At 39.2% G+C, this 23,130-nt stretch overlaps 3 protein-coding genes across 3 annotated transcripts in view; 1 reads left to right on the forward strand and 2 right to left on the reverse strand.

Annotated features, from left to right (window-relative positions):
• The first annotated feature begins 3,570 nt into the window (after window positions 1-3,570).
• Window positions 3,571-23,130, forward strand: part of LOC113022035 (uncharacterized) — a 36,500-nt gene continuing 16,940 nt past the window's right edge. Inside the window, exons 1-2 of the mRNA XM_026167011.1 lie at window positions 3,571-3,803; window positions 4,659-4,745. The gene's annotated coding sequence lies outside the window, so the exon portion shown is untranslated. The remainder of the gene's footprint in view (window positions 3,804-4,658; window positions 4,746-23,130) is intronic.
• Window positions 4,255-10,320, reverse strand: LOC113022038 (troponin I, slow skeletal muscle-like). Its single transcript, XM_026167013.1, has 8 exons — window positions 7,047-10,320; window positions 5,766-5,798; window positions 5,575-5,581; window positions 5,414-5,455; window positions 5,192-5,323; window positions 4,971-5,060; window positions 4,626-4,802; window positions 4,255-4,416 (listed from the first exon to the last, which is right to left on the reverse strand). The coding sequence occupies exons 2-8, from the start codon at window positions 5,777-5,779 to the stop codon at window positions 4,312-4,314; spliced, it is 567 nt and encodes a 188-aa protein (XP_026022798.1). The 5' UTR covers window positions 5,780-5,798; window positions 7,047-10,320; the 3' UTR covers window positions 4,255-4,311.
• Window positions 10,337-14,484, reverse strand: LOC113022037 (cysteine and glycine-rich protein 1-like). The gene is made up of 6 exons (XM_026167012.1): window positions 14,377-14,484; window positions 13,407-13,516; window positions 12,788-12,956; window positions 12,398-12,527; window positions 12,211-12,304; window positions 10,337-11,379 (listed from the first exon to the last, which is right to left on the reverse strand). Exons 2-6 carry the CDS (start codon window positions 13,513-13,515, stop codon window positions 11,303-11,305), a joined length of 579 nt encoding a protein of 192 aa, XP_026022797.1. The 5' UTR covers window position 13,516; window positions 14,377-14,484; the 3' UTR covers window positions 10,337-11,302.

The following is a 23,130-nucleotide window of genomic DNA, read 5'->3' on the forward strand; positions in this document are numbered from 1 at the left end:
TCTATCCTGGCCTGAAAGGAGACGCTACCGGTAGACTGCAGCGAGAACTGCCAGCATCTGAGCCAGCCAGACTCTGTCTCTCTCATCATGGTTATCTAAATGCAACGCACAGTAATAGCAGGTTTTGTAATAAGGTAAATCGCGCTAACATAATATGCAATGCTAATTGATTAGTTACCTGCAGTATTAACGGGAGAGGACGTGGAAACGCTACCGCTGCTGCTGGGTTGAGCTTCGCTAGTCCGGAGCGGATCAAAAACACGACATTCGTTGAAAGCAATCGCGTGTTTTTTGAGCAAATGCTTTTGCATATTCGTAGTGTTTCCTCCCTTTGATGAAATCTCTACTTTGCAAGTATTGCACGTTGCCCTGTTGTCATCCTTTCTCATAAAGTGTAACCAAACTTTTGAGCGTTTGTGCCGCTCAGGCGCCGTGTTTCCTACTGGGTAAAAGACGCTACTCAATGTGATGACGTCATTCGGGGCGACTGGAATCGATAAGGGAATCGTTTTTAAAAGTGGCAAACGATTCCAAGGAATTGAAACAGTGGGAACCGGTTCTCAACAAGAACCGGTTTTCGATACCCATCCCTACTCATGGGGATGGTGATCATACACCTTCCACCTCCATGTAGAGAAGAATTCCTCAATTGGGTTGAGGAAAGGGGAATATGGTGGAAGATAGAGTGTCATGAAGCGAGGATGTGTTTGAAACCATTCCTGAACCAGCTGTGCATGGTGGAAGCTGACATTGTCCCACACAACAACATAGACAATGTCTTCTCCCTGACAGGCCTGCTCCAGTTCATTTTAAAAAAAAAAACTATCAGGTGTTCAGTGTTGTATGACCCTAGAACTGGTCTACAGCCTACCACACCATCTTCAGATATAGCTGCACCCATTGAGATGTTTCCTCCACGTTGTCCAGGGACTTGGATGGTAGCCCTTTGTCCAATAAGGTTACGTCCTCTGCGTCTAGTTTTTGCCAGATTGAAACCGGCCTCATCAACAAAAATATACTTGTGATGATTCACAGCAGTGTCCAGCTCCATCACCCTCTAAAATGATAATTTAGTTAGTTTTTTTTACAAATAATAGTTGTCAGTACTGTTACAGTAATTGCATGCCAGTTTAGTGTTGTACCTGAATATATTCTGAACACAGTTGTTTCACCCAGACATTGTTCCTCTCAAAAGGAACCAAGTAAATTTGTTTCATGGAAACCTGGTGCTTCTTCAAAAGCCGGGTAATCGTTGGAAGGCTAATTGATGGCACATTGGCAAAGGTGTCATTGTTGTTCTCAATAGCCTGTTTGATTTCAGACAGCCGTATGTCATTCCCTGACCATTTCCACCACAGCCAACTCCTGCTGGTCAGTCAAAACACGTGGGCGACCACCACCAGGTTGTCTCCTGTTAATTCTGAGGACAATCATATACTGTCAATATTGAAGTATTACAAATTACATTACTGTAAACTGACAATTACATGTTGTTCATCTATACAATAGAGTACTATATTTTAGAAGTGAAGTTGCTATAGCAGACATACCAGTTTTCTTGGCGAAACGTTCTGATGATAGAGCTGAAAGTTGACCTTTGTAAATTAGGCTGTACCAACCTGGCAGCCTCAGCCATGGTAAAGCCTCTGTTAACCACATGGTCAACAATGATGGCCCGGACTTCATTAGAGATGATGGTGCGTTGTCTTCTGCCTACATTTCTCTGAAGACCACCTCTCTGTCGAGGAGCACCACCACCTCTTGCTCTTGCAGCAATGTGTAACTTACAAATGACCAGACAACAATCAGTCAAGTTGAAAATCCATGGACATAATGAAGGATTCATTGATTAAACATTAAGATCAGTTGAATTAAATGATAGACAAATGTATTAAACTGAATAATAAGAGGTGCAAATCAAAAATTTGATAGTGATAACATTATGAAAGGCAGTAACTGTGAACAAAACATTTATTTAGATGAAACACTTATTTTGTGTAGTGAAAAGGATATTTTGTCATTATGTGTATTATACTGACACAATTGGAAATATGCTGAAATGTTTGAGAAACGTGCACTTTTGATGATCTGTTGTGACATAAGTACTAAGAGTTTTGAAAATGTACCAATTGCTTGTGAAAACTGCGCCAAACCAATAAAAAAAACTGTAATTGCATATGCAAACAGCATATGCCATTAATATTAATTGCAAGGCACTGCTGTCATTCTGATCGAGAGCTGAGCCCCTCTACGTTTGAACCTAGAATCGCCTCTGTATAGTATGTAAAACAGATGTTCGTAAGCCATGTTAGGCTTTATTCGTTTTTGAAATCAAACTTGTTTTTCCTCCTTTTAGACGTCATATTACTTTCTAAATATTTGTTTAGCGGAATGGATCAAAAGCCGTCAAGTCACACCTTCTCTTCTTGACTTTATTGCTGAAAAACCCCGCCTTTCTGGCACCTGAGTCGACGATTAAAACAACACAGATAAGCCTTTAGGTTTATTCCTCGTAATTCCACTTATAAAATTCCCTTTAATTCCACGACACACAGACTCTTAACTCCAGCACGTTTTGTTTTTCTTACTGTACCACCGGCTATCACTGCAACTTTCACTTAATTGATAGCTTTTTCATCTGAACGTTTACTCGATGCATTCATTACCGAACCCACAATTATTCTCGTTGTTTGAAGTGAAGTCATAAGCAAATACTGCCACCGTGTGGTAAAACCAACATTTGCTGATATGGACCAGAGCACCAGTTTGCAATCTTTAGGAATTATTTTGAGCATCCTTGGTCATCAGTAACTAATGGGGGGCAATTTAGCAAAATACCAAACTTCCCCCCTTATTAGATCCAATCCAACAGCAGAAACTACCGTTTATTATGTTTCTTTATATGTCGGAAATATAAAGAAAGAAAAGTGACTGTCACACACTGGTCACCACTCAGTGCACCAGCTCACATGAAAATGATGGTTAAGAGGTTACAGGTGAAAGGTTCCGTGCACAGGTTGGGTCAACAACAACTTCAGCTGTTTTAAGTCGGCCTATTACCTGAGGGTTACAACCCACATGAACCCCCCTTTTCTTTTCCTGATGCATGCAGGGGAAAACAATTTTCTCTGCTTTTCATTTTGGAAACATATTCCTTCTTTCTGAGAGAAGTGAGACTGAAAGGAGACTATATTCTTCTGACTTGTGAAAACTTGCTTGGTGGGCATTTTAGTTAGAAGTTGTCCAAGACTAAACGGAAATGTGCAATACCGTGAAAAAGGTATTTCGTCTGTGAAGGTTCTCAGTCATCCACGTCGTCATATATTTCACATCGAGTCGATAAACATATTTTCAGAGATGGGTGTGGTCCCAGAACTTACAAGCACACTTGGCTAGTGTCGGCAAATGACAACGTGGTGTCTAGTCTATTGACCTATGCAGGGACATGTGCAAAATTCACTGCTCAATAAACGGCGGTGGTTTTCTTTTTTTCGTCTTTTTTTTTGGCTACACGGAGCATGCGCAGGCTGCAATGACGCGGTCTATTTAAACTACTGGTCCCCAGCCCAGTGTTTAGCTCCAGTACCAGGTTCGTGTGGCGTTTTCATCGTCCACAAAAAGTCCAGTCATGTTGGACAGATGCGTTTTTAAGACAGTGGTGTTTTTCCATTGCTTCTGTGATTCTTCTCTGTTTCTCATCCTCGAGTGAGCTAAAACTGGAGTTTCCTGTCCTGGAGTCTTCATGGCAGACTGATTCTTCCCGCAGGGTTTTAGTCTTTGCTGGTTCACTTACCAAACTTACAGTAAGTATGTGCACTTTGTATGCTTCCTTAGCCTGCAAATTTCCAGTTGCTGTACTGTTGAGCACGTTTATCTCTTGGCAGGTAATTTTGTTTCGCGTGTGCAGCTGTACAGAACTGAATCTGTGTGCTTTTGAAGTAAAGTTTCATTTAAGCTATTTTATTACAAAGGATATGCTTCTGTGTCTTACACAAATAAACAAGAAACAGAGAAATCACTGAACACTTCTTCGAAACAAGATGACTCAGGGACGATGAGATTAGAGATGCTGTTTATTTCAGTGTTGAGGAAAGATACTGAGTATTTAAACGACTTGAATATGTGAAGTCACCAAGCATCCCTTATGCTTTGTGCTCAGAAATCTTTGGTATGCAAGTGATGGTGATTAGATGAAAGCCAGCTGTTTGTTAGCCAACTGTTTGTTAGCCAACTGTTTGTTAGCCAGCTGTTTGTTAGCCAGCTGTTTGTTAGCCAGCTGTTTGTTAGCCAGCTGTTTGTTAGCCAGCTGTTTTACTGGTTTTGGCCTTTTGCAGCATCAAACATTTTCTTGCGGCCCTCCATGCCTGACATGGCCTCCACATTCTTCCTCCAGTCACTCACCTCCACTGTCTTCTCCTGCAGCACACACAGAATACATATGAGAGATATGATTTTTCACAGTTTGCCACTCATACTTGGCGAGAACATCAGCAGAAGACCTGATGTGCACATCTTGTGCACAAGGGGAGTAAATGATTATCTGTATTAATTTCTTTTTTTTGCCCAAAGCATCTCCTGTCAGTAGCTGTGTCTGTATATTTTACTTTTCTTTCTCATGACTTCACCTTTTCTGTGTCCTCCTTTTTGACGGATTTTAGGTTAGCTCGCAGATCCAAAGAGACCTTGTGTTTAGAGCCCAGTAGGGAGCGCAGGATGGCATCAGCAGAGACCCTCACCCTTCTCAGGTTAGGTCTCTTGAACTTCCCTCGCAAGTCCAATACCTTGATGTTCAGGTCTTTGATCTAGAGGTGATAATTTGACATAAACCCCTTACCTTTTATCTGAAGCCAAAATAAGATATTATAAAGTGACATACAGATATATATGTATCTATTTGATGTTGATATATACATTTATTTTAGTTTTTTTTTATTTTTTTTTTTAGTTTTGCTACAGTTGTGTTTTTTTACCTCTCTGGTGTTATGCAAGACCTTGGCTTCAATATCATAGCGCTCCTCGTCCACCACATCTATTCTGGTATGCAGCTCCTCACATAATATCTGCAAAGTTAGATCATTTCCCCGTAATGTCCTGAGATGAATAGCTGAGTTCTTGACAGTGTAATTTCTGTAACCACACGTAACTTTAGTCTGTGGGTGGCAACAAAATGATGATGAATGTTAAATGGTACCCGTAGCTCTGCTAAGGAGAGGCCACCGGTCCGTATTGGAGGAGCTTTTTCCTCCAGAAACTTTGCCTTTTGCTCGTCTTTTTCTACAATCTCCTGCTCCAGTTCCTCCTTGGCCTTGGCTACCATCAAGCTCTGAAACACGATACACCAAGTAAATGTAATTATTTGATCGATCCTTCTGAGTGAGATATTATTGTGTGCCAAATGCTGCAGATTACTCACCTTCAGCATGAGCTTGCGAGAGGCTGAGATTTTAGATTTCCTCTGCAAAAAGCACAGTTTCTTTAATCATATTGTGGCATTTTATTAGTCTACAGTAATGCTGATTGAAGTGGCTGTTTTTGAAGCATTAGTAAGTGTAAATATATTTAGTTCAGTCTTACCTCTGGTCTGTTGGTTGAAACAGAAGGCCAACATTAGTGCTTTATTATTGATGACAGGAAATTCAATTCATTGTAATTCTTGACTGCTCCTGCCATGTTTAAATTATATTTCTACGGAAATTCTATTTACTGTTTGTAAATGATCCTCTCAATCGGCAATTAAAATAATAATAGAAACTCAATATACTTACGCTTTCTCAGGCATCTTGACTATTCAATTCCCCCTGGAAGACAAAAATAAAACCTTTTGTTTTTGAAGTGCTTGACAGTGGGAACCACTGAAAGACACAATGGGTGAGTCAATGGTATAGTGTTAAAAGACTTACCGGTAAAGTATACATTAGAGATATCCCAAGGCCTGTTATACCAGATTCTTTACGACAAGTGAGGTCGGTTATTCATGAAATTGATAACGGATGACAAAACTTTACTTTATCTAGCAATGTTTTTTTTATTTTATTAAATTTATCAGACATTGTTACTTTGTGCTCATTGAGCCTCCTGGATAAAATCATCTAGTTGCCTCTCAGTGCTGATAACAATGAAAGGGAAGTGATGGCAGACATGGAAAAGCATGCCAGGCCCTCGACATGGCAGCCACTCCTGATAGCATTTATTTCCCACTTTCCCCCTCACTGCTTTGTAGCATCAAGACACAAATATAGACTGGCTCTATAAATCTTAGAACATCCCAGACTTAAACTGCATGACTGATGTTCACCAAGTTATATGACACACATATTCTTTTTTCTCCATCGATGGTGTAACATATTGTGTTACAGTACTTTGTTGTTTTAATTTATAGCCATGCAGATATTTAGCTTATAGCCACATTAGACAAAACAAGCAGACACCCTTCATAATTTATTGTCTTGAAGTAAGCAGTTTGGCCTTTTCTTGCTTAAGGGAGTGAACTGAATCTAGTTGCGGATTACAGGTTTCTATTGAGCTACTGAACAGTGTTAGCAGATCAACAACTGGGAGTGCTTTGTTGTAATGCTTTAAAAAGAGCAATACATTTCCTGCTATTCAGGTTATTTACTGTTTGACATATTTGTTATTTTTATGGTTTATGAAAAACAATTTTAAATTCTTGCACAAGAAAAGAACTATCATGATTTGCTTTTCTTCCTGTAGGTAATTGAACTTTAAATCTTTGAATGTCAGACTACTGATCAAACTCAACCAAAAAAAGGAGTTGTCACCTTCGGTTCAGGTAACCTGTAATACATGTCGTTTTGTTTTTTTTTTGTTTTTTTGTTTTTTTAAATTATTATTACTTTTTGCTATTTGCTGAAATAGACCAAAGTATTATCTGGAAAAAAAATATTATTTGATCTTTTCTTAAATACCAGCAGTTTATATATTGGTAATAAAATTATATATTGAAAATTAATATATTACAAAGTGAAAAAGAACAGGGAAAACTACACTGGCTAGTATTCTGTGTAGCAGGAAGACTATGCCATTACCTTTCTTTGCTGATGTTGTGGATGCAGACAAAGACGAAGTGATGGAGAGAAGAACAGTGAAACATTTATCTCCAGCTCCCTTTTGGCCCTCCTCTCTATCACAATAAGACTTAAATAGAAAAACACACACACACCATAAGAGGGGGTGGTCTCAAGATAATCGTGCCTGTGCTGCTTGTGTTGTGTTGACAGATCACCGCTTTTCTGTTCTTCATAATAATATGTGTGAACTTTAATGTGTGGCAAAGTGGCATAAACAACATCATTCTGAATAAATTTTTCATCTTTAGTCTGTTTTTACAAAAGTAAATTATTTAAAATTCTAGGCGGGATCAGTTATTGTTTTCTTCTGACATTTGGTCAGAGTTTTGTGTATACCTCTTCATCACCTCAGTTAAATCAACTATAAAGCAGCCTACAGTCTGTCTTGTTAGTACAGATGATTTTCTGAGGTTTTCTGTGGCTGTTGAAAGAGACACTGGAGACTTGCCATGTCCCCTTTGAGACTGAAGGGCCCCATTGGTCTGATTAGGATAATGGCTGCAGACAACATTAAGCCCTTGGTTTTAAGACAGGAATGCAGTTTCCAGTGTTCATTTGGCCACGGCCTCACAACTAAACATAGACAAATTGCAACACCGTGTGATGCTGCCACTCTTTGATACTGGGTCTCGGTCTGCAATTGTGTGCATGCTTTGCATTTGGGGGTTTGTGTGCTCCAAGCAAAATAAAAACACAGATGAATATGGCTGTCTTTGTGAACACACATTTGTGTGCTCAGTTCACACTCACAAGGACAGTAAGTCCTTAAAGTAATCCATGAAATTATTTGTGTCTGGGCGATGTTTGTGTTACCGACATACTCTCCACTTAGTACAACAAACATGAAAGTCCAGTTTGAAAGTCAGTCATGTACATAATAGCCTAACAAAGTCCTAATTTGATACAGCAGCTTTGATCTAGAGTTCACACAGAGAGCCGGATATAACCATCCACAGAGCCTAAAACATGTGGCTGTAAATTTGCTAAAGCCTAGATCTGCTGGATAACGGGCACCACCTGTTGGTCGCATGTGACCAGAAGTGGGGCACTATATTGTTTCCATATATGCTGTCAATATCAGAAACTGCAGCAGCCAGAAAGGATAGAGGGTGGTTGCCATGAGTTTGCAGTATAGTCAGTCAAATGGCTACGCGCCTGTCCAGTGGACATCCTGACTGCTGGAACACAAACAGTTATTTGACAAAGTAACTATGTTGAAGCTCTGTCAAGTATGGGACACAAACAGTCATCTTTAATCAGAAGACTCTTAAATTGATGGTTGTATTTGTTTGATGTGTTGCTTTTATAAAGGGGCAGATCAAAAGGCAAGACTGGGACTTGGGACAGCCCAGGCCTGTCACCCAGTGATGACTGAAAGCTGGGAAAACATTTAGTTTTTCAAAACTATAGCAAGAGTACAATGTGTTTGTACTCTTTCAGTTATAATTCAAGCTGTGTCTTATTATTATTTATTTATTATTTTTGAAGCAAGGATGTGAAATGGACTATGTAGGAAATAATCTTTTGCTCTCACTAAGTCAGGACTCAATCCCTGCATCTGATTTGAGTTGCCCTCCTAGCTCATGGCAGCTGATTCTGATTCCACAGCATATATGGCAGACTCGGCAGTCCTGTGAGTGTTTGTAGCACTGTTTCCAGGAAGCAGGAAGGATAAATACAGATGAAAAGGGATTATGTGGTGTACATTGCACTAGTCTCTGGGTGTTTTCTGGGTTTTTTTTTTGTTTTTTTTTTTGTTTTTTTTTCTAAGACAAAAAACTTTAAAATGTCAACCGAATGATTCAGGTTTTATTACTGTGTATGTGGATAAACTGCCAGTACTTGTTCTGTAAAGTCTGATATGACATAGAACTGAGTGCCCTGTCACTGAGTGGTCACATGATGGCATATTCCCTTCTTTGCTCTTGGATTTTTAATGTGATATGGTAGTGTATAACAAGTACACCAACATTACGTCAATATATGGAGAAATTTAAAGACGGACCTATTGATAATTGAAAAATGCATCTTATTGTGATGGAGTGCTACTCTGTTGCTTTCTACAGAAACTGGCTTAAGGGGATCTGTGGGGTTTTCCTATTTAACACAAACTGCTGCACCATTAAAATCACAGACGAGGGATGTGTGATTGATAAGCTTTTTGAATCGACAGCATTGAGTACTGACTCTTATCTGTATGTTACCACCCACATAAACATTGTTCCAAAATGGCACAAATCCCTACAGCAATGGCACTCCCAAACAAAACATAACAAAACACTGGTTTTAAGAAACAGGACTGCAACTGCCACCAGACTGCCAAGAAAGAATGAAGGAGAGAATAAGTTCAGTCCATAGCAGACACCACAGGAAACCCTCAGCTGCAACTGGATCGCCTACACAATATTAGCCATAACATTCTGGTGACTAGTGCATATTTATGTAAGCATAGCAACAAAATGAAAGAGTTGCGCTTTTCCCTGTAACACTTGATGTTTGCGTGACTTTCTGCTGTAGTTTTGTTGCCGATGTGACTCACACATCTGTGGTGGTGGTACAAATACCACCACCACAGCTGCATAGCGCTTTGGCCAGTGTGCCAACTCCTCGGTGCAGCCAGAGATGGGGCTGAATACTATGGCTCTGTTGTTCACCACAACAACTGGCATGTTGTTAAGTTAGATAATCATTTAGAAAGATTGTCAAGCACACTTGAGATCACATAAACATGCATGCTGATTTAATCAGATCTGAGTAGCAGATAAAAAAACAACAATGAAAAACTTTGCACTACGACAAGTAAGGAAAACTTTCAAACTTACTGTTTGCTTTTGCCATTAAATTTATTTTGTGTTAGAGCAAGAAATGCCTTTCTTAAGATATTAATTATAACATTCGGCAGTAAGAAAAGCTTCAGCACCAATGTAACTGAGGCATGATTTAAGACTGTTTTCTCACAGTTGTCAGTGTATAATTTCTTCTTTTGTTCTTGTTGTCTATTATTTTTAGATGTTATTTAAATTTAGCACTCGATAAGCCAAGTTGCTTTTGTGTACATGTTCTAGTGCTGTTTAAGCCAAATTGTTAACTACTCAGTGAGTGCACACGAATTAGATGTCAGTGTAACATTTGTAGATGTGTTTGCTACACTTATGTCAATGTAGCAAATGTAATCAGGTAAATAGAATGCAATGATTTGCAAATCTCAAACTCACATTTTATTCACAACAGAAAATAAAAAACATAGCAAATGTGTAAACTGAGAAAATGTACAAATTTAAAATAAAATGTGGTCATTTTGAATCTGACAGCAAAAACATGTCACAGCCTTGTCCCAAGCAAGTTGTGACAGGGCCGTGTTTACCACGGTGTACCAACTCGTCTTCCTTTAACGGTCCATACAAGTCTGGAACTTGTTTCTGTAACCTCTGTATTTGCACTTCTTTGGATAATAGAGGTTTAACCTGCATTTGTGGATGACACAGTGAACTGTGTTGAGAGACGATGGTTTCTAGAGGTGTTCCTGAGTACATGCAGGCAATATCTATGACCGTTATGTTTTTAATGTCGTCCCGATGAGTTTACTGATGATCACATGATTCCAGTACTGATTTTCATTTTTGTCCCTTGGACACAGATTTCTTCAGATTCTCTCAATCTTTTGATGATGGTATATTACTTTCTGGTAAAATTTCAGAATGCTGATCATCAATTTGTGGATGCAGTGTTTTCCAGATTGTTGAATTTCTGTTCCTACTGCTTTGTGTTTTTTAGTCTTACGTTTGCACTTCCTTTGCTGTCGTGATCCCAAATTATTTGAACGATGCTGCTGCCAGCAAATTCAAAATGAAAAAGTAAAATACCTCATTTTAAGCATGTAATGCCTTTTCTGTGTTCCATTGTGAATAAAATATAGATTTATGAGATTTGCAAATCACTTCTGTCCATCTTTATTTATAACACGTACACATCCCAACTTTTTTTGGACTTGGGGTTGTATACACTGGAGTCTAATGCAACATCAAGTAAGGAGCAGACTTTGCTTGGTGAATATTTTCAAAGAGCTGCTGATGTGTGCTTCTTTCATTTTTCATTGCCTGTAGCTAAAGTGAAAGGGCAAAGTGAAATAAGCTTCATGTTGACTGAGAGATCCCAGAAGCTGTGATATCGGAGCCCACCAGATGTCAGTCCCAGGTGAGCTAAGGCTTCAGGCTTTACTGGGAATGAGCAAGAGCGCCTGCACCCTGACCAAAGCCAAAACCCTTTGGACCAAAGTTCTTTGCATAGCAACCTGTAAAGGAAATTAAAATGAATGAGAAATCCTGTGCATAATTTGTATATAGAATATAGAACTAATGCTGGAATTATGAGCTTGATAAGGATATCAACATTTAAGCATATAAAATATTAACTATATACTGGGAAATTATAATTTTATTGCTGTTTGTCAAGGGTTTACTACGAATGCACTTAGACGTTTTTTTTTTAGAACTGAGAAAGGCCTATAGTGGACCATTTTGCAATGCATAAACGTGTTAGTGCTTTCTGATGGAAGACGGAAGGAATGTGTGGGAAAACATATTCTTAATTGTCTACTGAAATGTTCCTGTTATTAATGAATATCGCACAAAGTGTTGGATTGGCCTCATTGATCATTGAATATTGGATTGGCCTTACAGTCGTAAAATCAATTAGGCCTGTCATTAGAATTGGTGTTAATTTAAAAAAAAATTAAAAAAAATGAATGCATAAATTTAATGAAATCTTGGTCAATGTGTCAGAGCTGCTGCCATTTGAGCATCTGTCTCAAGTAATTTGGCAGTGGACATGCAGTTCAACTCAAACATACCAGAGATATCATAGTGATTTTCAATGTTATTTTGTCTTTTTACTCAGTTGAGTGACTTTGAACAGACAGATGGGAAGTGTTTAATATGCTTTATTATTTTGTCAGTTATAAACTGACATGTCAGTTTATGTCTTTATTTGGTAATTAAAATATGGTAATATAATATAAATGTACTATACACTTATTACACAAGAAAAAATGGCATTTTCTATATTTAATCAGTTTGAACCCAGGGATATTTTTGTCTTTTAGATAATACTTTTATACACAAACCTTTACAGTAGATCTCCCCATCTCTATCAGCAAGGGTTGTGGACTCCAGTCCTTTTCCACATTTGGCACAGCGAAAACAGCTCTTATGCCATGACTGAAGAGACATGGAAGAAATGTTTTAAATCGTCATCTACTTTTATTTTGAAACAAGACTGCACATTGAGACTGCAGCTTTTCTCTTTCTTACATTGCCTCCCCCAATAACCTTCTCTGCTGCATACACTGTTTTCCCACAGCGTGGACACACATCTGAGCCTCCTGCTTTCTGGGCAAACTTGGAGGAGTTGGGGTTATTTGTGGGGCGATGAGGAGCTTGCCTGCCATTAGAAGAGAAAGAGGGGGGGGGGAAAGCTTTTCATATGGAATTAAGAAAAAAAAAATCAATGTATTTCTTTCCTCGTACTCATCTGTCATTTAAGCTTTAAATACAGAACCTGAAGAGGTTTGGTGTGTTTTATTATATCATGTGGTAAATCAAACATACATAAAATATTAGTCTTTGTTTTGATTATAGAGTTCTTTGTTATATATCTGAATGTTTCAGCAGTTAAAGAAAGGAGGAAGTTGTTTTTCTCACACTTCAGGCTTGATTCCAAGACCCTCTCCTGTATCCATACTCAGCGTGCCAGCTCCACCTCCGTAGCCATAGCCTTTTGGCCCATATTTCTTGCCATAGCAGGATTTGCAGTAGATCTCATCCACATGAACAGCCACAGTTGTGCTGTCCAAGTTTTTCTTACACACCACTTAAAACAGAGATAAAGGGAGAAAAACAAATATACACATAGTTTTCTTTCGTTAGTTCTCAAGCATCTACAGCACGAGCTTATCTTTCAAAAGCAGTCACCCACCACAAGCCGCCATTTTTTTTAAAAACAGATGTTTAGCTGTGGCATACCCACAAAGTCTGTGTGACAGAAGGGAATGGTGTACACCACAGTGGCAGTCTCAGATAAATACTGCTCAGTGTTTGAGACTGAGTGTGTGTACCTTCCTTCGCCATAAAAGGAAGCCCAAGTATTTGTCACATGTTTGCAGTGGATCCAAATAAGGACTGAGATGTCTTAGTGAAAAGCTGTGGATGCTCACTTTACTCCTGTGATGCCAAATACTCTGCATTCCCGCCGGGCACTTCTTATGATTTAAAGAAGTTGTTGATCAAATGATTCGGATTACCTTAAGTTCTCAATACTTACTGCACAGAAAACAGGATTTATGCCAGCTCTTTCCCTCACACTGCACTTCCTCAGCAAAGTAGACAGGTTTCTGGCAGCAGCCACACTTATTTCCTCCCCCTAAAGGCATTCTGCAAACACACAGGAGAGCTGCTTATGTATATTTCTCATCCATTGTATATATAATGTTCAGATCATTCTTGGTCAGTAGACAGAGGCCTTCTGCAGCACTTGAGGCTAGATACAACAATTCCTATAAAAGGAGAAGCACCAGTTTTCTCTGATATATTGCTCTTTCTTCTGTTTTCCAGTTTAAGCCTGCTGGGTTGAGTGGATAACAGAAGGGCTGTTCAGACCTTATTGTAAAATGCAAAGTATCTTGCATTTTTTAGATAGCACTAAACCAGCTTACTCAGATAAAATGACGTGAGGCTCTGTATAAACACCACATCAATATCGCTCTGGGTTTCAAAAATTCAAAGCATTTTAATGGCAAACACACTATGTGACATTTCAGATATGCCTGGTTCGTGCTATCATACACAGAGAAATCAAATAATCTACTTTTAATTTGTTTTGTAGTCACAACAGCATTGTTAACAACTTTTGATGATCCAACATTGTTTTGTTTTTTTATGTATAGTTAATTATTTCTAATCACACATAAAATTGTCTCAAAAAATGAAAGTTTGTTTGAAGGTATTTTTAGATATTAAACAGCAGTTATTTCTTATTGGATGCCAGTGCTACTGATGCTCAGGAAAAGCCTCTTGACTATTTCTAAATTGTATGTCTACAGTGCTTCTTTTACGTTATTATATTTACTCCCAATTTAAAAAAACAAAAACAAAAAAACCCCAAACATTTCAATTTCAAGTAAAACTTCCATCGTGCATTTATTGCTTGCACAAAGTAAAGACAAATTTGTGCTGCAGCGTGAAATTGTATGATTAAGTGCTGAGATATAAAAAATTATTCAGATTTATCTTACCCGTAACAAGTCAAAGCGACGCTCCTCTCAGTGGGTGTTTGATGAAACAGTGAGACAGCTGAGCTGAGAAGAGACACTTGTTAGCAGAGAAACAGAGGGAGGCCCATGTTGAAGTGAGGGAGGAGCTGTGACAAAAAGACACGGAGGGAGAGAGATGCAGGGAGGAAGAGGAGGAGGAAGATAATGAGTAGTTATCGAGAGATGGGAGAGAGAAGGAATGAAGATTCACTGTCGTGGCATGTGTTTTATATTGTGTTCTTGAATCAAATTGCTAAATGTCTGCAACTTGTAAGTTTGCACACTCGTTGTCCCAAGTGGTAAGAAGAGGTAAAAGGTTGAATTTTGAGAGCTTTGAGAATTGAAAACTGATGTAAATATTAGATAAACATCATTTAATGACTTATTTTTAAACACACACACACATGGTCAAAGCAACAGAGAGACAGGGCTTATATTGTTTGCACATGTGCAGAGGAGGAATAGTAGGTATTATGGGTAAAGGATGTTGAATATGGAGCTGCCAGGCAAGAGAGAATGATTAAGACCTCATAGAAGGATGAATGTGGTGATGGAGGAAATGCAGAGGGGTGGTGTGACAGAAGATGGTCCTGAGGATAGAGTGAGATGGAAGCAGATGAGCTGTTGTTGACCCCTAAAGGGAGCACCTGAAAGAAGAACAAGAGGAAGAAAGGCAGGGCAATGGAAATGCTTTTATTTTTCAAACAATGTATTTCGAAGTACGTTACATAAGCAAAGAAAATCATTAGAATATAAAAAGACTGAATAAAATTCTGAGAAAACTAAGCAAGATATAAAGTACATCCTCCACAAGTCCCAGTGACAAAAAATATATGTTTTAGGTTTACCTTCTTTGTAACCATAGAAGTAAGATTGCACTAGAGAAACCAACAATTAAATGGCACAAAAGAGCAGCAGAACTTTTCATTTAGCTGTGTGATTTGGCAGGAATAAAGAAACCCATTAGAAATATTTATGAACCTTTTTTTTTTTTTTTTTTAAATAAAAAAAATGAAATCCATTTGTCTGCCATGTTGTAGCTGAGAGCAGCTTTAATTGTTTTGGTTCTGACTTTAGATGAGAGCATTACTATTATTCTTCAGGGAGAAAGTCATTTGTGTTTGTTTAAATGGGAAATGTGCACATCCCAGTTTTTGTAGTGCTTGCACACATTCCTTCTTTCAGATAAGCATGAATAAAGGATAAGGTTTGTACTGTTTCCTTACAAGGTGTTTTACTAAAGAGATGCAACGTTCGTTTTCCTTCAGTAGTTTAGATATTTCTCTCGAGTTGCATTTAGTTCACATGTACACTATATGGACAAAAGTACTGGGCCACTGACACATTACACCTACAGGAGCTCCTTGGCCATGAAGCTACTGGTGCACAGTTTTTGTGCTGATGTTAATGCCAGAGGAGGTTTAGAATTCTGCTGTTGAGTCAGCAGAGCGTTGGAGACTTTTATGCACTATGCGTCTCAGAACTTGGAATCCCCACTTTGCTGTGGTTCCTAAATGCTCCCACAATAATAACGCTTACAGTTTGTTGTTTGTTGAAATATAAAATTTCATAAAAGCAACAGACATTATGTGAAAAAGAACTGAAGCTAAACATGTCTGTACGTCTATTAAGGCAGACTAGCAGCTTTGCTTATTGTGGCATGTGCATTTACCTGCTTCTGCTTTAAGAACAATTGCCGACATTTTGCTGCTGATCTTGTGCACTATGACATTCAACAATTGTAGAAGGCATTCCCCTTCTTGGTGGAAAAAAAAAATGCACGCATGACCTTTCAGACGGAAGAGATTGATGCATGGTATGATATAAATCATCCCACTGTTCAGTAAATCATAACACAGTCACAGTTTCTTGTATTTTGGATTATTTTTCATTCATTCGTTCATTCGTAAACATGATTGATGCTAGGTTCAGATATCTCCCTATGAAAGAGACAGATAAGGAGAAGTGAAACCGATATGGAGATTACAGCCGATGCAAGGAGAGAAGTAAAAGCCAGCAGATAGTGATGCTGTGCCTTTCTCCCTCCCTCTAAGCCCTCCAGGCTCTTCACCATCATACGAAGAGACAATGATGAACTCAAGAAGCCTATTTATAGCCTGCCATTGGCTAACACTAGCCCTCTGTTTCTGCTCTGTGGACATCCGCCTTGGCTAGTTGTAGAGTATGTGTACATGTGATTAGGCTCATGACAGAGAGGGAAACAAGAGGAAGAGAGGGGTGGAGTGACAGCTACTCAATGGATTAATCCAGAGGAAGAGCACAGACTGAGAGGGAAAGCATGATAAGAGGCAGTGACGGAGCTGGGCTGTGGTCCATCCATCAGTGTGTGGAGGAGCAGTGATTGCTCTTGAAGTCTCATGGAGGAATTTGGTCCTATTTTAAAAACAAAACAAAACACCTGACTTAAATCCAGCACTTCTTTGCTAATGATCTTGCTTTTGGCAACATTTCTTGGAGAAGCTTTGCCAGTTATCAGGTGAGGAGGAAGAGGTGAGCTGACTTCACACTGAGAATGTGTTTGTGTTGTGTTGGTGTGTTTGGCTGGATACACAGCAGTGTTTCGTATTCAACTGATTGATATTCATAGTTTGGTTCATGTTGTCATGTGTTACTTCTGCCAAAACAACCTCATGTAGCCTAATTTTTTCCAATTTTTCACTGGTTGTTTTTGTGTTTGTTTTCATTTCACTACTTAAGATTAAACTGTTTAGTTGAGGAATCTATAAAAGTAATCTGTCATTTTAGAAGCAAAATGCCCCAAATTTACACAGCTGAGCTTCTCTAATGTGAGTACTTTCTGGTTTTATTTCACCTTATATCTTTAGTTTAAACAAGCGCTTTAATATGTTACCTTCACCTTTATAAATTTTTATGGCAAGTTTTTACTTTTTGCTGACCTTTTCCACACCATTTAATCAAACAGAGAAAAAGGAAAAAGACATTAAAAAAAGAAAAGGAAATAATAAACAATATTGTTTAGTAATTTTCTGATTAACTTCCTTAAATATTGCATTTAAGGATCAGACTGATGCACAAGTCATTGGTTGCACTAGGCGCCCTTTTCGGCACATTGAAAAGTGTATTGAATTTGAACTTTTTAGCAGTAAACCTGTTCTCCCTCCATTCTGAATCTCTATTATTTTGTGTGAGAAAGCAAAAATAGCTTTTCAAACACAAGTAACCAAAAGTGTTTGCAATGTTTTGTCTAATGTCATTAGAGCAGATTAGGATGGAAAAATATAACCGTGATTTGTTCAGCAAAAACCTTGGATGCACTTAGGGTGGGGTGGGAATGAGATAATTGTGTTTAGAGGGATTTTTGGCAGGATTTCAGCACTGAACAATCCTCTCTGATTCAGGGAGCAGCAGTTTGATGTTTTACTGAATCCATTGCAAAGTCCTGCTTTGCAGCACGCACTGTGGCCATAATGAGAGGCGTAGAGATGTAGCTACACGAATTAGCCAGCAGAGGTCACATATGGGCAGAGCTTATGTTTGAGACACACCCGTTTTTCTGTCTGTGTTATATGTGCTGTGTGCTGATGCAAAAGGTGACAAGGCTTATTATCTGACGCAGCACATGCAAGCATCAGAGTGCGAAGTGCACAGTTAATAAGACGATGAAGGACTTTTTTTTATCATTGCAGTTCACTTGAGATGTTTGTACCTGCTTGTAATACTACTGATTGTTTATCTTGCCACCTTTAATTAAGCTGTGACTATGTTCAGCCCTGTGCGAGGGATCTTATAATGTAGATAGTAATTTGCATCTCTCAAGGTCAGACAGCAAACGTGTGGAGTATCTGTGCAGCGTGAGGATTAATTACAGTTTTCTGAAAATTTCTGCGTCCAGCCAGTGCACATCTTTGACTGTAATCCTCACTTATCTCCTGTTTAAGACTCAGACACAGAGGACATAGGGGTCTAATTTCTAAACTGCCACAGTCTATAATCTCCCCTTGTGAACTTAAGTCATCCTGCAGAGCGATTTAACTTCAAGGGCAGGCAATTTTCTCAAATGTGCGAGAATTATGGCGTACCCCACCATCAAATCACTCATTGCCCTCTGTCTTCACACCCGTTTGAAGTGTGTAGTTTCATTGCTTTCAGCACAGGTTAATTTTAGTTATATTCCACTACATGTCCTTAGCCTGCACATATTCAACCTTGTAAGCTGATCATATGACTCGCTTTCTAATATTTGGTTGTACCACACAGAGAGGGGTGTCTTAGTCACAGTTTGTAATCCCAGCCTTAAATATTATGAGGAAAAAAATGTGTGAACCCATGCTGTCACCATATCATCGCTCCTCCTGTCATTCTTTTTTTTTCCTGAGCTGACACCTCTGAGCCGGCTTCCTTTGGCCCAGATTCTCAGTAGGGGTCGTGCTGCCTGTGCCCCGTAGGCAGCCAACTACAAACATGCATTGACAATTCAAATTAGTCCAGTTCACTGGCTCTAGCTGTGACTCAGGACATTGAGCGCCAGGCAGAAAAGATGCATACGCAACCCGCCAAGCTATGCAGTGACAGAAAGCGCCAGAGATTACTAAGTGCAGAATATGAGGCTGTTTTATGAGTGTTTCACCAGGTATATGACCCAGTTTAAGCTCAGCACTTTTGTTCAGAAAGACTTGGACTGGAACGGTGCCAGGTCCATTTGCAAGTCAGAGAGAGATCGCCTGGTAGCTAAGTAGTCCCATCCACAGGCACCAGCAGCAGCTGAGGATGTGTCTAGAGTATTGTTATGCAAGCGGGAAGAGAGCAGTCCCACTTTGATCCAGGCATCGGACAGAGGCTGAGATGCTTCAGAGCTGGAAGCTGCTTCTTTGGTGTTCTGGGTATTTGCATACCGGACAGTAGACTTCCACAGGACTTTGAGCACATGGGCTGCAACGAGGATGGACTGATGGAGGTCTGGAGATATTGCTCATCACTCAGCATCCACATGTTCTGAGCTTGTTAGCATTTCATTAAGTTTTGTCAGCGTCAATTATAGGTAAGTTTGGGTTTCTTGCTTAATAAATAGAGAAAACAATGTCCGTTTAATAATCCGTTATAATAAAAATAGACTAGCAAGAAATATGCTACCTGTTAAATTATTTTGAATTAAACTGGACTTGAAATCATTTCGTTAATACTAGCTTTTTATTTCCTGTTCTCTCTAAACATCTCAGTTGAATGATTCTACTACCATAAGTGCATTTTGATGTAGTATTTGTTGAGCATGCGAGGAATCGGCACACACAGTCCTTTAACAGCAGTGTCCTGTGGAGAGATTTCTATCATGTGTATGACAAAAAAGAAAAAGAGCCTGAGGGGAATAGGACACAGTCAAACAGCTCAACTAATTCCTGCAAAGATTTTTATTGTCCGTGCCTTGTACAGGGAGTCATATGCCTAGCAAATGTCTGGGATATACTGCTGACTCATAACTGTTTGTGCTGGAGGCTACTTCTGCGTCAGGCTCATCCATATCACTGCTAATCTACTAAGTTTACACTGAGCTCCAGTAGCCTGTGATTATTCGTGATTTGGTTTTTGATGTCCTCATCAAAGACTGAATCAATATGAGCTCTTGTTTCAGTGCTGGAAGACAAGACTTCCTTTGAAATTTAAAGAGTTTTAGTTTTAAGGAGGGAAAAATAATGAAATATATCATTTTATCAAGTCCGTGTGCTAATATGTTGTGTGATTTTAATGGCTGCTTCAATGCCAATAGGCCTAGATTCAGCAGAGTATTTAGCAGCCCAAAATTCAAGATATTTCTTTGAGAGGCTGATATAAATTCAAATATTGGGTTTATTGCACTGAGCTCATTGAGTTCTTTTCATTGACCAGTAATCCAACTGAAAGAAAATATCTTTATAACTGTTTACAGCTTTTCATCTCCAAATGGCCAAAACTCAGCTACAGTTTCAATGGCAGATTAAAACAAAAACAAGCAAACAAACAACTTCTCAGATGTTTAATGGTTTCCCAAATGATATAGAAAAACTCCTCCACAATGCAGTGGGAAAACAAAGAAATTCCTGGAGACTCTGTGAGGTGGTTGTGTAAGCTACATGCTGCACTCATCATGCTAACGTACTGTGTGCATGCTGGCACTTCCACTATGCTGATGTTTAGAAGGTAAGCTTCAGTATCTTAGTGTAAAGTGTTAGATTGCTAACATTATGGGAATAACATTAGTTGGGCAAGAATACGATGAGGATTATGAATCCTGAAATTACTGGGAGTCAAACTGCTGTCTGGTAAGAATGTGCCTATCTGTGTAACATCAATGTGATGTTTAGAGGGATAAAAAAACCAAGAAAAAAATCTGACAAAGCATGCTCTATCAGCACTTTTTTTTTTTCTTTCAATTTGGTACTTGGTAGTGCTTTTCCGCAGACACATGCTGGTCTGTACTAAACAGAACTGAAGTGCCATTCAACGTGAGCATGCACTAATGCATACAGTGCAAACCATAAAGTAATTCAATTCTACAAAGGGAGTCCATACATGGGGCTTGGCATAACACTATAACACTAATGGTGGGTGATGTCATTCTAAATAAAACAGATCTAACATGTATGCAACGTGAACTTAACTAATTTCAGAGTTGCTGGATTATCATGACACAACACAGAAACAGTCGTCTCTGGTGAGACATTTATTATGGTGATTTTTATAAAATGTAGCTAAGGGCATATTTTAGCCTCTTCCCGGGAGTACCCATCATGTACAAGACTTTCAGACCTGCTGCATTTGCAGATGCCTTGTAGTTTCCTTTTCATCATCCTGTCAAAAGAAGTAGCAGTGTAGGCATTCTGGTCAGTGAGCTACTGAACACTAAAATAGCTCATTTTGAGTTACAAATACCATCAATAACAACGACAGTTGTGGTGTAACAACACACGCATGCACAATGACGTTATGATGGGATGTTTTCAAATGCTGGAGACCATGATGTTCAAAGGGAGATTTATTTATTTATTTTCCCTTCTTGTAAATGCCACGTCTCAGAGCGTCCTGAATCCAGTGTGTGTGTGTGTGTGTGTGTGTCTGTGTGTGTGTGTGTGTGTGCGTGTGTGTGCGTGCGTGCGTGTGTGTGTGTGTGTGTGTGTGTGTGTGGTTTGGAAAATCTCGTCCGCAGACACGCTCCAGTAGCAGACATGTTCCACCTTGGCTAACCGAAAATGACATGTATGCCGGCTTCGGAAAACTTGATACATATTTTATGTGTTCCCTATAAAGCTGTTATATAATAATGGGTGTTCAGAATAAACCTTTGTCAGAGCTCAGACATGACAAGGGGTGACTTCTCCCATTTTGTGCATGTTCTAGCTTTATGTTGTTTATGCAGGGTCAGTGATGGCTGCCAGGGGAAGCATGCCAAAGATGGCAATCGTGGGCTGCTTCTGGGTGACAATGTCAGGCTGAGCTGTGCACTCACATACGGTTTTTCTGGATCATTTTTATGTAAATGGCGTGGCGGAAAGATTAATGCATGTCATGACTCATTCTAATTGCTTTTTGTTAAAGTGTACACATATAAAAATAAACAAATGATTGTTTTGACTAAGAAAACCTCCAGGAAGAGCAGTGCCTCAGTTTTAAGTCTTCTGGTTACAATTTATGTCGCTGTTGTCAGCTGCTGAGTGACATGTTGCAGGCACGCTGACATTTCAGCGCAGTTGCCCCCCATTCTTCCCCTATTCTTCCATCAGTATCTGCTCAGCTGAGCAGATTCTGATGGAAGAGCATTTTTGGTGTACTGTTAGTGAAAACAGTATGCATATTAACCTAGGGAGGTTCAAATTCTTTATTAAGCATTCACAGGACGCCACATTGCTGGATGTGTGAACTGTGTTGAACATCTGGCAGCTGTGGAGGTCTCTTGCTGGCAGGTATGTGGCTGAAGCAATGGACTGTGTTTTAAGTTAAACAGTATCACCAGTTTCTGGGAAAAGAACACAAACTCTGAACCCCACATGTGCAGTAGCACTGGGACAATGCATTATAAGAGAGAACTGTATAACAAAAGCACGACTGTTTCACTATTTTTTTGTGTTTCACGTGGAAACCTTAGCTGTTTGTGGAAAAGGTCAGTTTGCTGACTTGACAGGCTTCAGCTAGGATTATGTTAAGACCCTACTAGGAGGAAAGCTCAGCCTTGTTTTAATCTGGACTGATAACACTGCAAGATTAAGAGGGTTAAAATTTCCATGAGTTTTTGTTCACCAGTGTTAATGTACACAGTTTTCACTGCAACTTTGTAAACTGTTGTAAGCAGTTTATTCCTTTCTGGCTAAAGGTGTGTTGTAGTTAAGCGAATTCTTAAATGAATGACAACTGCCATACATGTATCATAGTGAAGCACCTTGTCGTACGGTACAATTTTCAAGTTTGTGTCAAGAGAAAGGAAAAGAAAGCCCTGGCTTTACTCTGCCTTTCATTTTACTGCTGGCTATTGTGACAAGCTGATTGTGGTGACAGCTTTCGGGAATGGCATGAGCAGATGCTCAGTCGGTCATATCAGATGTGACTTTGACTGTGGCAAGTGAAAGAAGGACTTTGGTGATTCTGAGTTTGACCATGTAAAATAAATGTCTGCAAACTAAAGACTGTCACTGGAAAACTATCTGCTTTATTGTACATGGTATGGTGTAAGTTAGTTCAGTGTAGTCAGTCAGTCATCAATCATATAGTTTCAGCAGAATGTGGATAAAG

Source organism: Astatotilapia calliptera, chromosome 5, assembly GCF_900246225.1.
Source record: "Astatotilapia calliptera chromosome 5, fAstCal1.2, whole genome shotgun sequence".
Taxonomy (NCBI): domain Eukaryota; kingdom Metazoa; phylum Chordata; class Actinopteri; order Cichliformes; family Cichlidae; genus Astatotilapia; species Astatotilapia calliptera.